Source organism: Octodon degus, unplaced genomic scaffold (assembly GCF_000260255.1).
Source record: "Octodon degus isolate 3935 unplaced genomic scaffold, OctDeg1.0 scaffold00056, whole genome shotgun sequence".
Taxonomy (NCBI): Eukaryota; Metazoa; Chordata; class Mammalia; order Rodentia; family Octodontidae; genus Octodon; species Octodon degus.
Genome location: NW_004524632.1, coordinates 12,312,444 through 12,325,593, shown reverse-complemented (window position 1 = coordinate 12,325,593; position 13,150 = coordinate 12,312,444). Strand labels below are relative to the sequence as shown.

The window sequence follows — 13,150 nt, the reverse complement described above, 5'->3', positions numbered from 1 at the left end:
GTGTGTGTAAGTGGAAAGGCAGCCCCTCCATGGGAAGCCTCTTGTCATAAAGATGCTGAGTCTATGTATATTAACCCATAAATTCAGGATAATCCAAATTAAAATCTTAGCAGGATTTTTCATAGAACTCCACAAGCTGATTCTAAAGTCAGGAAGAAGGACAAAGATGCCCAGGAATAGCCAAGAAATAGCACAGCCGTGATGTCCTGTAAAGCTCGGGAGGCACCCCCCTGCCCAGGAGCTGGAAGGACGGGGGCCAGGGCCAGGGAGACCCGCACTCCTGCGGTGCTGCAGGAGAAAGAGTGCCCTTGTGCTACTGATCTGGAGATACCGCTCCAGCTGAAGACGTTTAGAAAGGTCATGCCATTTCAGAAAGATTCGTCTCTATGAAGCCCTAAATGTACGAAAGAGAAGGTGTTAGGCAGAAGTAAGAAAAGCATTTATTACCTTGGCAAAGGGATGTTTTTTAAAAATATGACATAAAAGTCACAAAGATAGATTTGACTAATATCAAAAGCCTTCAAGTTGGTCGTGGTGTCACACACCTGTAATCCCAGTCCCTGGGCTGAGTAGGATTGTTGAGAGCTCAAGGCTAGCCTGCGGAGCTGCATAGTGAGACCCTGTCTCAAAAAAAGGAAAGCAAGCAAGCCAGCAAGCTTCTCTATCCTAGGGTAGGCTTTTTCCCAGGAATGCATGGCTGGTATAATACCAGGAACAGTATCCAGTAATGTAGCATTGTGAGAAAGCACCATAGACATCAGGAGCTACTCAGGTATGGAGATGAAATTCTGGACTTCCCTAATAACTATGTGAAATAAGAATAGGAGACATTAATGATATGACAAAGACTATTAGTCTCTAATTCATTCTCTCTTTTTTTTTTCTTGCTATGTAATCCAAACCCGCCTCACTCACTACCAAGCCCAGGCTGGTCTCCAACTCTCAGGCCTCCTGCCTTGGCCCCTGGAGTGCTAGCATTATAGTGTGTGTTACCAGTTCCAGCTTCCAGACTATTTTCTCAACAGTGAAGTGCTAAAGCCGTTTGCTGTAAGATCAGAAACAAATCAGCGTGCTTATTACCACTTTCAACATTGTTTTGCAAGTTCTAGAGACTAGTATGAAGGAAATAAGAGAGATGGCATAGGGTTGGGGAGATAGCTCAGCAAGCTCAGCAGCTAAGTGCCTGCCTGGCTAGTGCAGTGGACCTGGGTTTGATCCCTAGTACCACATGCCCTGCTGGCCTTGAAACCAAGCATTATGGTGCACACCTGTAATCCCAGGGTGGGGAAGCTGAGACAGGAGGATCACTGTGAGTCTGAACTGCATAGTGAGACCCTGTATCCAGTAAATAAAAAGAAAAAGAGAGTTGGTGTAAATGTGAATAAAACCGGGCATAGTGACGTATCCTTGTAATCCCAGTGCTCTAGGAGCCTGAGCCAGGAGGATCACAAATTCAAGCCCAGCCGAGGCAATTTAGTAAGGTGTTGAGGGTTTTTTGTTTGTTTGTTTTGTTTTGTTTTTTGTGGAACTGAGGATTGAACTCAGGACCCTCTGCTTGCCAGGCAAGCACTTATTCTACTGAGCCATCTCCCAGGCCCAATTTAGTGAGATTGTCTTAAAAAAATTTTTTTAAAGGCCTGGAGATGTAACTCAGTATGAAGACCCTGGATTCAATTCCTAGTACTGCAACAATAAAATGCATAGATATAGATATGTGAAAAGGTAAACATTTTTCTCTTTCCTGGTATATAATTGTATACTTAGAAAATCTAGAAAAGCTGCAGGTGGTGGCACATACCTGAAATCCCAGCACTGGGGAGACTAAGGTAGAAAGATCATGAGTTCAAGGCCAGCCTGGACTACATAGGGAAATCCTGTCCCAAATAAATCAAATAATTTTTTAAAAACACTGGGCATGGTAGTGCACACCTGAAATCCCAGAATTCAGGAGGCAGAGGCAGGAGGATCAGTATGAGCTCAAGACCAGTCTGGGCTACAGAGTGAGCTCAAGGCCAGCCTGAGCTGCAGACTGAGACCCTGTCTCAAAAAGACAACAGCGAAAGAAGCCCTAATTTTAAGAAATTGAAATTAAGTAGCGGTGAGGGTGACAAATACAAGACCAATATGTAACAACCAGTCACACTTCTCCATACCAGCAATTAGCAGCCAGAAGTAGAGATGGGGAAGGTGTTCCACTCATGAAAGCAATTAAATCCATAAAATATTTGGGAATTACATTAAAAGGACAATTAGCGAACCTACCCGAAAAGATAGAAAACTATAAAATCCTGAGAGACATAAAAGATATCTGAGCAAATAGGCAGTAGTTGTGTTCTTGCCTAAAAGGTTTAATATAATACAATAAATATGTAAATTTACTGCCCTCCCAGCTGTGATCCCGCTGCAGCTGGGGCCCGGTTCCAGCACTGCAGCAAATGGAGAAAATGCTGGGCCCCACCCCAGCCAGGCACTGTGGCCTGGGCTCAGGCAGGCTGGGGCCTCAGGCCGAGGGACCCAGTGACCACCCCAGCAGCCAGGATGGCATTGGCAGGGGGTTGCCGCCTCGCCCTGCATCCTGAGGCAGCTGTGAAGTGACCTGGTGGGGTGGTCTGGCCCTCATGGGACAGGGGATGGCAGCTCATATGGACTCTGGAAGCCCAGGCCGGGGCCGGAATCAAGGAGGCCTTGGGTCAGGAGGGTGCTGGTGCCTGTGCTCTTAGTCCCCCAGAAAGGGGTAGACCAGACCTTTTTTTTGTTTGGTTTTGCTTTTTTTTTTTTTTTTTTGGCAGAACCAGGGATTGAACTCAGGCCCTTGTGCTTGCCAGGGAAGCACTTATTCCACTGAGCCATCTTCCCGGCCCCTGTGGGTTTTTTTGTTTTGTTTTGGTTTGGTTTGGTTTGGTTTTGGTGGAATCGGGGATTGAACCAGACCAGACCTTGCGCACCGGGGCCAGGCTGCTCGGACCTTACCTCCCTCCCGTCTGCACAGGTGCTGCCTCCCGTCTGCACAGGTGCTGCCTCCCGTCTGCACAGGTGCTGCCATGGTGACAGCAGCTGAAGACAGTACGGTCCGGGTGGTGGTGCGGGTGAGGCCCCCCACACCTCGGGAGCTAGAAGGGCAGCGGCCGCCTGTGCTCCAAGTGGTGGATGACCGGGTGCTGGTGTTTGACCCTGAGGAACTTGCAGAGGGCCCTCCTGCCCCCAAGTGGGGCAGCGCCCACAGTGGCCCAAAGAGGAAGAACAAAGACCTGACATTCATCTTCGACCAGGTCTTCGGGGAGGGGGCCACACAACAGGATGTGTTCCAGCACACTACCCATGGCCTCCTGGACAGCTTCCTGCAGGGCTACAACTGCTCAGGTGAGGGATGTAGGAGGAGTCACCTGGTGCCTGGATGGAGACATAGAGCTGGCGCGGCACAGCAGGAGGGCCCACTGCCAGCTGCCTCCTGCCTGTATCTGCCAGTGTTTGCCTATGGGGCCACCGGGGCCGGGAAGACGCATACCATGCTGGGGCAGCGTGGGGACCCTGGCATCATGTACCTGACCACCATGGAGCTGTACCGGCGCCTTGAGGCCCTGCAAGAGGAGAAGCAATTTGAGGTGCTAGTCAGCTACCTGGAGGTGAGGCCAGCCTGAGTGGGGGTAGCATGGGCCTACAGGATGGGACCTGCCGTCCCCTCTCTGGTACCAGGTCCCGGGTTTACACAACCCCAGCTTGTGCCAGGCAGCACCTAAAGCCATCTGCCTTCTCCCAGGTCTACAATGAGCAAATCCATGACCTCCTGGAGCCCAAGGGGCCCCTGAACATCCGTGAGGACTCTGACAAGAGCGTGGTGGTACAGGGCCTGTCCTTCCACCAGGTGCGGCCAGGACATGCGGGGTGCAGGGTGGGATGGTGGTGGCCCTAATCTGAAGCCTTTTGGGTCCCCCCACCCCACAGCCTGCCTCGGCCGAGCAGCTGCTGGAGATGCTGAGCCGGGGCAATCGCAGCCGCACACAGCACCCTACTGACGCCAACGCCACGTCCTCCCGCTCCCATGCCATCTTCCAGGTGAGCAGGTGTGGGCTGAGCTGGGTCCAGGGGCTCATACCCTACCCCACGGCTCACACTCACCCTGCTGTCCACCCCAGATCTTCGTGCGGCAGCAGGACCGCGTGCTAGGGCCGACACAGGCCTTTCAGGTGGCCAAGATGAGCCTGATTGATCTGGCAGGCTCAGAGCGGGCATCCAGCACCCATGCCCGTGGTGAGCGGCTGCGGGAAGGGGCCAACATCAACCGCTCCCTGCTGGCGCTCATCAGCGTCCTCAATGCCCTGGCTGATGCCAAGGTAAGGCCGTGCATGGCCGGTAGCCCTGGTGTCCCCTTTCTCATGCCCAGGCCCACGTCACCCCTCTGCCTGGGCTATTCTTCCACCACAGGGCCGCAGGGCTCATGTGCCCTACCGGGACAGCAAGCTAACCCGCCTGCTCAAGGACTCCCTTGGGGGCAACTGCCGCACTGTCATGATCGCCAACGTGAGCCCTGCGGGCCTGGCCTATGAGGACACTTACAACACCCTCAAGTACGCCGACCGGGCCAAGGAGATCCGGCTCTCGGTGTGTGCTGGGCAGGGCCATAGTCTGGGAGGAGAGGGACAGTGCCAAGACAGCCAGCATCCCACGTCCCCATGCAGTGTCCCCAGGCAGAAGAAAGATACACCTTGGCTTCTATCTTGGGGAAGGGGTCTTTGTGATAGTAACGACAGGGAGGTCTCCAGGGGTGGCACAGCCTGGCCAGTAGCAACCCCAGGCTTAAGGCTTATTATAGGCAGCAGGACAGTTTCATCAAAATCTGTGAGCAAGGGGCCGGGGAGATGGCTCAGTAGAATAAGCACTTCCCTGGCAAGCACAGGGGTCTGAGTTCAATCCCCGGTTCGGCCAAAAAAAATCTTGTGAGCACACCGGCTCCCTAATAACAGCTTGGGTACACGGCCTCCATTCTTTGTCCCTGGGAGCCTGGCCAGTGCATGCCACCAGGGTCAGGGCTCCTGGGCCAACCTTGAGGCCTCCTAGCTGCTCTTGGTGGACACTGCTGTCCCCTGCCCCTCACAGCTGAAGAGTAACGTGGTCACCCTGGATTGTCACGTCAGCCGCTATGCCACTATGTGTCAGCAGCTGCAGGCTGAGGTGAGCAACACTTGCTGGTGGGTGCACCAGGCCCTGTGCAGCACCCTGCTCACGGCTGCTGTCCATGCAGGTGGTGTCCCTGAGGAGGAAGCTGCAGGAGCTGGAGGCACGGGCACCGGCCCCACTGCAGTGAGTCGCCTTCCAGACCCCACCCCTCAGGTGGCCGGGGGTAGGGGGAACCCTCTCCTCCCCACCTGGGCCTGGGGTGCCTCCTGGAAGGTCTGAGCTTTGCCCCCACCCCTTTATTTCTCATTCTGAGACCCGCTGCACTAAGCCAGTCACCTGCCAGGTGAGGCCTGGCTCATGATCCTCCTGCCTCAGCCTCAGTGCCGGGTTGTGGTCGGCCACCTTGCCCACTCAGGGTTGTTTCCCTTGGCCACTGCCATTTGTGGCTCTGCCTTCTGGGGGCCCTAGAGACCATGCCCCAACCACACCCTGCCACCAGCTGACCCTCCCCACCTCCCCAGCTCCCTCTCACTGCCCGGCCAGCCCTGCACCCCAGAGTGTGGAACCCTTGGAGACCAGAGCCCTGGGGCAGAAGCCCAAGAGCTGCCGGCGCTGGAAGGCAGCTCTGCAGGCCTCAGCCAGGACGGAGGTGGAGCCGAGGTAGGAGGGGTGGGGTGGAAGCCTGGCCCCCTGGACACTGCCCCTGTCAGCCCCTTACCCGTGGAAGTGACAGCCTTGTCACTGGGAGGGACTTCAGGAGGTCCTCCTGCTTCTGCCATCTGTACCTCCTTCCTCCTTAGGTTCCAGGCCTGGTGCCCGAGCTGATCCGCAGACGCTCAGTTTCCAGGGAACGCCATGGGCTGTGGGTGTCTTCCCCTGCACTGGGGTCCGGGTCTGTGGGTGTGCTCCCTCATGTGTATCCATCCCCTTGCCTGCTTCCCACCCAGTCCTGCTTGGAATCACCATCTGTCCCCACCCACACAGCACCCTCTGCACCATGGGCAGCCCTGCTCTGGGGCAAGGGCTGGCTGTGCCGCCCCTCCTGGTGCTGCCTCCTCCGGGCTGCCACGCGCCGGGCAGTGTATTTAAAGCTCCTGGACCGCAGGCCAGTTTAATTTTCTTTCTTGTCGGGAGTGTGTGCTCCGACTCAGCAGAAACGCCTTGGCCTGAATAATCAGTGCTCATTATCTGTCTCTTCTCGGCGCCTGGCCTAGGGCAGGACATGCAGGTGTGGGCCCTGCTGACCCTGCCGTGACCGTCGCTCTCTGTGGGCCTGCCACAAGGGAGAGGAGCCTGCTCTGCCTGCAGTCGGCCTTGATGAGGGATCATCCCCCGTTTTCCTCTATCCTGAAGATAGATGATAGTGGACCCTGACAACCAGGGACTGTAGAACGTTTCAGAACTTTCCAGATTGTCTCCATACTTGGAAACATGCCGACAGCCACATCAAAGATAGTTTCTTTTTGACCTCAGAATCTTGGACTCCCAGGCCCTTGGGCAGGTCTGAAGTTTTCTGGTTCAGTGGCTTTTCAGTTTTTCCACCTTCGAAGTGCTGTCTTCAGAGGGGACCATGCTGAGCTCATCAAAGGAGAGACAGGACAGGTTCTCTATTGCAAATGCAGGCTTGGAGCCTGTTTTGAAGACCTCTGTTTTGTTTTATTTTGGTTTTTTCCTATTTAAATTTTTATTTATTTTGGTCTTTTTGAGAAAGGGTCACCCTACGTCATCCAAGCTGGGCTTGAACGCACTTTCTAGCCCAAGCTGGCCTCAAACCCTTGGCAACCCTCCCACCTCCGCCTCCCTAGTGCTTGGGTTATAGGCACGCACCAGCACTTCCAGCCTTTTTTCCCTTTTTATACTAGGGATTGAAGCCAGGTGATTTTGCATTCAGCCCTTGCTTTAAAAATTTTAAGACCATCACTCACTGAGTTATTCAGGGTCGATTCAAACTTAAAGACTTCCTGTCTCAGCCTCCCAGAGTTCTGGGATGGTAGTATGTGTCACCAATCCTGGCTTGAGTGGGGATCTTAGCTCCCACCTTACACTGCCCCAAGGGCACAAATTGAGGGTCGCAGCACTAGTGAGTGGCAGAGCTGGAGGAGGCTGAGTGCACACTCACAAGGCACTCCGCTCTTTCCCCACTCCTGGGCATGGCAGTGCAGTGTCACTGTTCACCACAGCCTTGTCTGGCTGGGCCTCAGGAGGTGGGAGGGAGGCCGGCAGGTGTGGGCCCAGGAGAGGGAGCAGGGGCCTGGCCAGGTGAGCCTGTGGCCAGCCCTGAGTGACAGAGGCCCTGTTCCAGGCTGGCCCTCCGGGTACTGCGCCTGGCCCAGCAGCAGTATGTGCTGCTCCAGGCCGCTGACCTGCTCACCCCAGACCTGACTATGGAACTGGAGACGCTGCAGCAGCTGGTGCAGGAAGCAGCCAGTGACTCCAGGGTGCAGAGCTGCAGGACACCAGGCGTGGCTCAGGAGCTATATCCAGAGCTTCGTGAGTATGCCCCAACCCCCTGTGGGTACCCTTGGGCCTCTGGCATCAGGTGAGAGGTGCCACATGGTCAGGGATTCCCATCTAGGATCTGACTCCCAAGTATATGCCTTCTCTCTGCCCAGGGTCTCCAGGCCATTGTGGCCCCATGACCCGGACCATGGCAAGGCGACAGAGCAGCCTCATGCACAACCTGGGGGTCCCCCTTGGGTCCGACAGCACTCCAGTCCCAGTGTCCCAACAGCCCACGGAGAAGAAGAGGCGGAGACCAAGCCCTAGTGAGCCTGACAGTCCACTGGCAGCAGGGCAGGAGGCCAAGCGCCAGCGCCAGTCCTCCCTGCCCTGCCCAAGGCCAGGGTGGCTACCCGAGCCCTGCACCTCCATAGGAGCCCAGGCCCCTACGACCTGCCACTCCCTTCGCCCCTGCCCAGCCACTGTCGTCAAATGCCGCCACCGCCGGGCACCCCTGGGCCCTTCAGCCCTGCAGAACTGTTCTACACCCCTGGTGCCGCCTATCCTGGACCTCAACACCACCATTGACCTCTCAGAGGAGCTGCCTTCAACACTCAGCTTCGAGGAGTTTGCCCCCCAGGAGCAGCCCAGGTTGGGCCAGGCCTTTCTTGCCAGGTGGGTCCTATACCCTTCTGGCCAGGGATTGGGGTCAGTAAGGGACCAGAAAAGAGGGCACCAGACTGTTAATGCTGGTTAGAGCTGGATGTTTGCCGTCTGCCCCGGGTGCAGAGTGCCTTCCAGGTGGCACTGCTGGGCCCCTGTGCCAGGTCTGTAGGCAGCTTCGGATGCAGGATACATAGCCAGGCCTGTCTGCTCCTGGGGCACAGCCAACTCTGTCTCCTGAAAAGTGTTTCTGCTGTGGTGCCCAGGAGTCTCCTTGCCCAGCATTGAGGATGGGGTGGGGTCCTGAGAAGAAGGTGCTGGCATCCGCCTTCACAGCCAGGAAGGGCGGCAGCGAGCAGGGCACAGTGAGCGGCAGCCTGCCTCGATGCAGGCAGCTGTGGCTCCCGACCAGCTCTTGGTAGTCAGCATGGGGCAGGGCAAGCAGAGCCCAAGATGGGCTGAACTCCAGTTCCCTGGCACGGAACCTGATGGCTGGATGTCCTCCAGATTGCACTGTCACTCAGGTGTCCTAGGGTTGAGGGCCCACAAAGCCACCTTTGGGCAGGAAGGTGAGGAAGGGGGCCAGTGCCATGTCCCCCACCCCACCCCACCCCACTGGCCTTCCTCACCTATTGTCCTTGGCAGCAGGCCAGCAGCCCTGTTCACTGCGAGGGGTCCCAAGCCCACGTCCTCCTTGCCCAGGGCCACAGCCTGCAGGAGGAAGAGGTGCCCAGCGAGGTGAGCCCTGCAGTGGGGGAAGGGAAGAAGGTATTCAAGGGGCAGTGGACACTAGACTGAGCTAGTGGGCCCACCCCTGGGCCCTAGCCTCATGAAAGTAAGGGGGTCTGGTGAGCAGGGCCAAGACCCCAGCCCTTACAGCCTTATCCCAGGGCTGTCCACACTCAGCACTTGGCCATCCAGCGCTGGGACTAGCCCCTTCTCTGCCTCCCCTCTCTCAAGTCTCTTTGTCTGCTTCCTACCCCATGTGCCCCAGTCCCAGCACAACTGACCACTCTGCCCCCCTGCAGCTCCTCCATTCCCCAGGGCCGCAGCCGCATTGCCCGCCTACCTAGCAGCGCCTTGAAGAGGCCAACGGGGCTCTTTGCCATCCCAGGTGACTGCCCTGGGGACGAGCAGGTGGGGTGTGCTGAGGTGGGAAGGGCCCAGGAGGATCCCAGCATCCAGGGGAGGCAGCACAGGAGGCCATGTGGAGTTCCGCTGGATAGCTGAGGACAGCCCCGCCCCCCACCCTTCTGTGCCCTACAGAGCCACCCTCTAGGCTGAAGACCCAGGAGAAACTGGCTGGGGTTGGGAGGCTGCTGCCAGCTGAGGGCTGCATTGCCCAGGTGTCCTGACCCCTGTGTTGCCACCTGGCCTGGGCGCTGAGTGCCAGCACCTGCTCCTGGCCACCCTGTTCTGGTGATCCTGCTTTGGCCTCCTCCCTAGCAGTGGTGCTTCACCTCCTGACATGTTCTTGAGTGAATATGGATGTGTGATTTTGAGGTGTTCTACTTGCTGTGCCCGCCTGGGTCCACCCCAATGCTGCAGTGAGGAGAAAAGGGCCACGTGCTGTGGGGTCCCTGTGTGCCTCCTGGTGACTGAGTGGGGTGTCCTCAGCCCTGGCCTGGTGACAGCAGTGCCTGACCCACAAAGCAGTGTTGCTTTCTGCACAGGGCAGATGTTTGTGCAGGTGCCACCCAGGTGTACATGCCCAAAGACACAGGGTTGCACCCTGCTCTGCCTCTATATGCATAAGAATGTGCACACTGGGGGGGACACACAGGTGTGTTCTCCCCACAGTGATTAATAAACCATTTCCATCTGGCCTGAGCCTTTCTGTCACCTACACAGGCAGCATTCCACCCTGGGCTCAGTAAACTGCTGGGCACAGCCTCCCTTCCCTCCAGAAGGGCCCATCCCAGGCCGGCAGCGGGCTTACACTGGGCCCCATCTGGAGCCCAGGCTGGTGTACCAGTTGGCTGGAAGAATCAGCAGTGTAAATACAATTACAGGAGTCTGGGTTTGACTTGCTTCTGCGAACAAACATGTTCAGGGTATTTAGCACAAGGCCAGTCATGCATGGTGATGCCACTGAATTCAGAGGTGACTGAGCCATTCGGGGGAGCAGCCGCCTCTGCCTGGTGTGCAACTTGCTCCTGACCTGCCCCCCACAGAGGACTGGGGGTCCCACTGCACTCCAGCCACAGGTGCCTCAGAGCTGCACTGCCAGAAGAGGTGAATAACAAGGACGGAGGTGCTGCACTCGGGCTGCCTCTACTGTTGATGCTGAAGAGCTGCTTCCCTGATTCCATGGCTGTAGCCCCCAGCAGCCTGGCATGGCCCTGACCCCTGGCCCCTTGGGGTGTGGGCAGGATATAGGCTTGATTGGCTTCCTAGGGCCCCCATAAAATCTTGCTCAGCCATAGTAGCTGCCAGTACAGGGGTAGCAGGTGGGGGAGGAGGGACTGGCATGAGAAGGTTTCAGGGCAGGGTGGCAAAAGTTACCTGGCGAGCACCATCCTGGTGACACCCTCAGGTGGCCTGTTAACCGCACAGCCTCGGTGCCAGTAGCCATGGCCTCAGCCTCGGCAGGTCCCAGCTGTGGGTGTGTGCAAGCCCAGGTCTGAGTTCTGTACAAGTGGCACAGAGCAGCTGATTCTGTGCTAGGAGACAGGGTGGGTGGTTGCTACAGTCACCGGGAGACCTTGTAGTCCGTCAGTGTTCTGAGGCATTGCGCCCTGTGGGCTTCCCACTGCCTAAGGACTGAGACACCCTCTTACCCGCTGCTGCCTGGCCTGTGGTTCAGTGCTGAGTTCATAGAAGCCAGCTTGGCACTGGGAGCTGGAAACAGCTCAGTCCCTTCCCACAGATGGGACAACTTATCCCTATCGCCTGAGTAGAGGCCAGGTCCTCATAGGTGTGGACTGCTGCCAAGGGCAGGGGTCTGGCTTCCTGGGTCCCCACATGCGCCCCTCAGCCTGGACTGCACCCTGGCCCGGGTTCCTCTGTGCAGCCTTGACCTCGGCGTCCTGCTTGAGCCCCTGCCCCATCTCCTCCTGCAGTGGACTCTGCTGTGAGCTGTTTGCAGCTGGCATCTGGTGGGACTGCCCTTCTCGTGCATGGAAGGAGGAACCTGGGGCGATGGCTGGACATGGAGCAAGGGCCAGGCCCTGGGCCTCCCTCAGGACCCCAGCCTAATCCACGCAGAAATGTGGGGTGCAGGCCAGGAATGCTAGGCACTGCCAGCCGGCTCCTCACTGGGGCCCTGCCTTATCCCATCTCACTGTCCTCTCCCAGTGGGGCCTGACCTGGCACTGGGAGGTATACAAGGAGGGAGCACATCAAGGGAAGCTTGGTCAGTTAAAAGGAAGATCAATTAAAAAGCTCTCGAGGACAAAGACAGCTTGTTAACCCTGAACTGCGCCCTGGCCCTGCAGTCGAGACGGAGACCTGAGGTGTCCTCACCGCATGCAGCAGGGCCACGGAAGTGTGTCCCTGACCAGCAGGCCCAGCTCGAGGAGGCCAAAGGCCACACTCTCACCCCAGAGGGCTAAGGCCTCTGTCTGGATGAAGGGAGGAGGTCCAGTGACACTGAGTCCACCTGCCACCCACCACTGCCCTGTCTTCATTCTGTCTGGCCCTTGTCTAGGAAGTCCAAAGGGCATGGGGACACTCACTCTAGGCCACACTCAGTCCAGGAAGCACAGGGAAGGTGTCCAGAAGCTGTGAAGGCAGGCATGGTGACACCCCTGTGATGCCAGCCACCTGGGAGGCTGAGGCAGAAGGATTCCGTTTATGAGCCTGGGCGATTAGACCAGAAACAGGGATGGGGGGATATTGGGATGAAGCTTAGGGGTGGCACTTTCCTAGCATGCCGAAGCCTTGGACTCTGTCCCCAGCACCAGAGAATAGATGAGGGCACCTGTGGTGTCATCTTTACAGGCACCTGGAGGCAGGGGTGGCGGCACTGTGCCGCAGACGCAGAAGTGGAGCTGGGAGGCCCTGAAGCTGCCCACGATGTTGCGGCTGTGCCAGATGCAGCCCTGTGCACTCCCCTCCAGAAGGGAGCATCTGGGACAGAGACTGAGAGTAAGGGGTGCCCTCCAGGGCGACACAACAGTGCCTCAGACCCCACCTGCCGCTGTGCTCCCAGAAACGCAAGCTCATGGCCATCCTGGGCAGCTTAACAAGATCCCGTTCCAAAACAGAGGTATGGGACTGGGGAGATAGCTCAGTAGAATAAGCGCTTGCCTGGCAAGTGCAAGGGCCTGAGTTCAATCCCCGGTTCTGCCAAAAACAAAACAGAGGTATGAAAAGGGCCAGGAAGCTGCTCTGTGCTCCCTGGTTCCATGTCCAGTGTAAGGAGGAAGGGAAGCAGAAGGAGGGTGAGGGAGGCGGGCAGGGAGGAAAGAGCACTTGCCAGGTAGACCGCGCCTGCCCTGGGAGTGTGGTGCCGCTGGCAGCAGAGCAGTGACATCTAGTGGCTACCATAGGGCTCAGTCCCTTCCTCAGGGAGGGACAAGGCCAGAAACCTCTTCCTCTGTCTGTGCCCAACATACAGGCATTCTGTGCCAGGCCCCGAGAGTCACAGGGGTAGAGCTGGGTGGTGGGGAAGCACCAAGCCCGGGGGGAGGCTGAGCCTGCTGGGCCAGTCTGCCCTGGGGCCTCGGGCTCTACCCTGGAAGCAGGGCGATGGCAGATTCTGCCATGGGCAATGGGCCCAGGGAAGTCCCACCTCACAGGGAAGCCAGCGGCGTCTGTGTGCAGGGCCAGCAGCACAGCCTAGATTCAAGGACATTGGGTTCACCGGGAGGCAGAGGCTGGGGCTGTGTGGTTCAGGGACAGTGGGGGCCCCGGGAGGCAGAGGCTGGGCAGCCTGGTTGAGGGACAGTGGGGGCCCCGGGAGGCAGAGGCTGGGCCGCCTGGGTCGGGG

The 13,150-nt window shown here is 57.5% G+C and overlaps 1 protein-coding gene across 1 annotated transcript; it reads left to right on the top strand.

The window, feature by feature from the left end:
- The first annotated feature begins 3,041 nt into the window (after positions 1 to 3,041).
- Kif18b (kinesin family member 18B) lies at positions 3,042 to 9,572 on the top strand. Its single transcript, XM_023718144.1, has 15 exons — positions 3,042 to 3,360; positions 3,466 to 3,623; positions 3,758 to 3,862; positions 3,943 to 4,053; positions 4,134 to 4,331; positions 4,423 to 4,599; positions 5,095 to 5,169; positions 5,240 to 5,298; positions 5,637 to 5,775; positions 5,916 to 5,977; positions 7,418 to 7,605; positions 7,728 to 8,229; positions 8,866 to 8,955; positions 9,246 to 9,331; positions 9,484 to 9,572. Exons 1-15 carry the CDS (start codon positions 3,042 to 3,044, stop codon positions 9,570 to 9,572), a joined length of 2,358 nt encoding a protein of 785 aa, XP_023573912.1.
- Positions 9,573 to 13,150: the final 3,578 nt, after the last annotated feature.

What these genes read in the sequence shown, in the direction of transcription:
- Kif18b (XM_023718144.1), top strand. Translation starts at nt 3,042, where the DNA reads ATGGTGACAGCAGCTGAAGACAGTACGGTCCGGGTGGTGGTGCGGGTG. An exon ending in CGGGCACCGGCCCCACTGCA is followed by an intron (nt 5,299 to 5,636) that starts GTGAGTCGCCTT and finishes CCACCTCCCCAG; the next exon opens with CTCCCTCTCACTGCCCGGCC. An exon ending in TCCAGGGAACGCCATGGGCT is followed by an intron (nt 5,978 to 7,417) that starts GTGGGTGTCTTC and finishes GCCCTGTTCCAG; the next exon opens with GCTGGCCCTCCGGGTACTGC.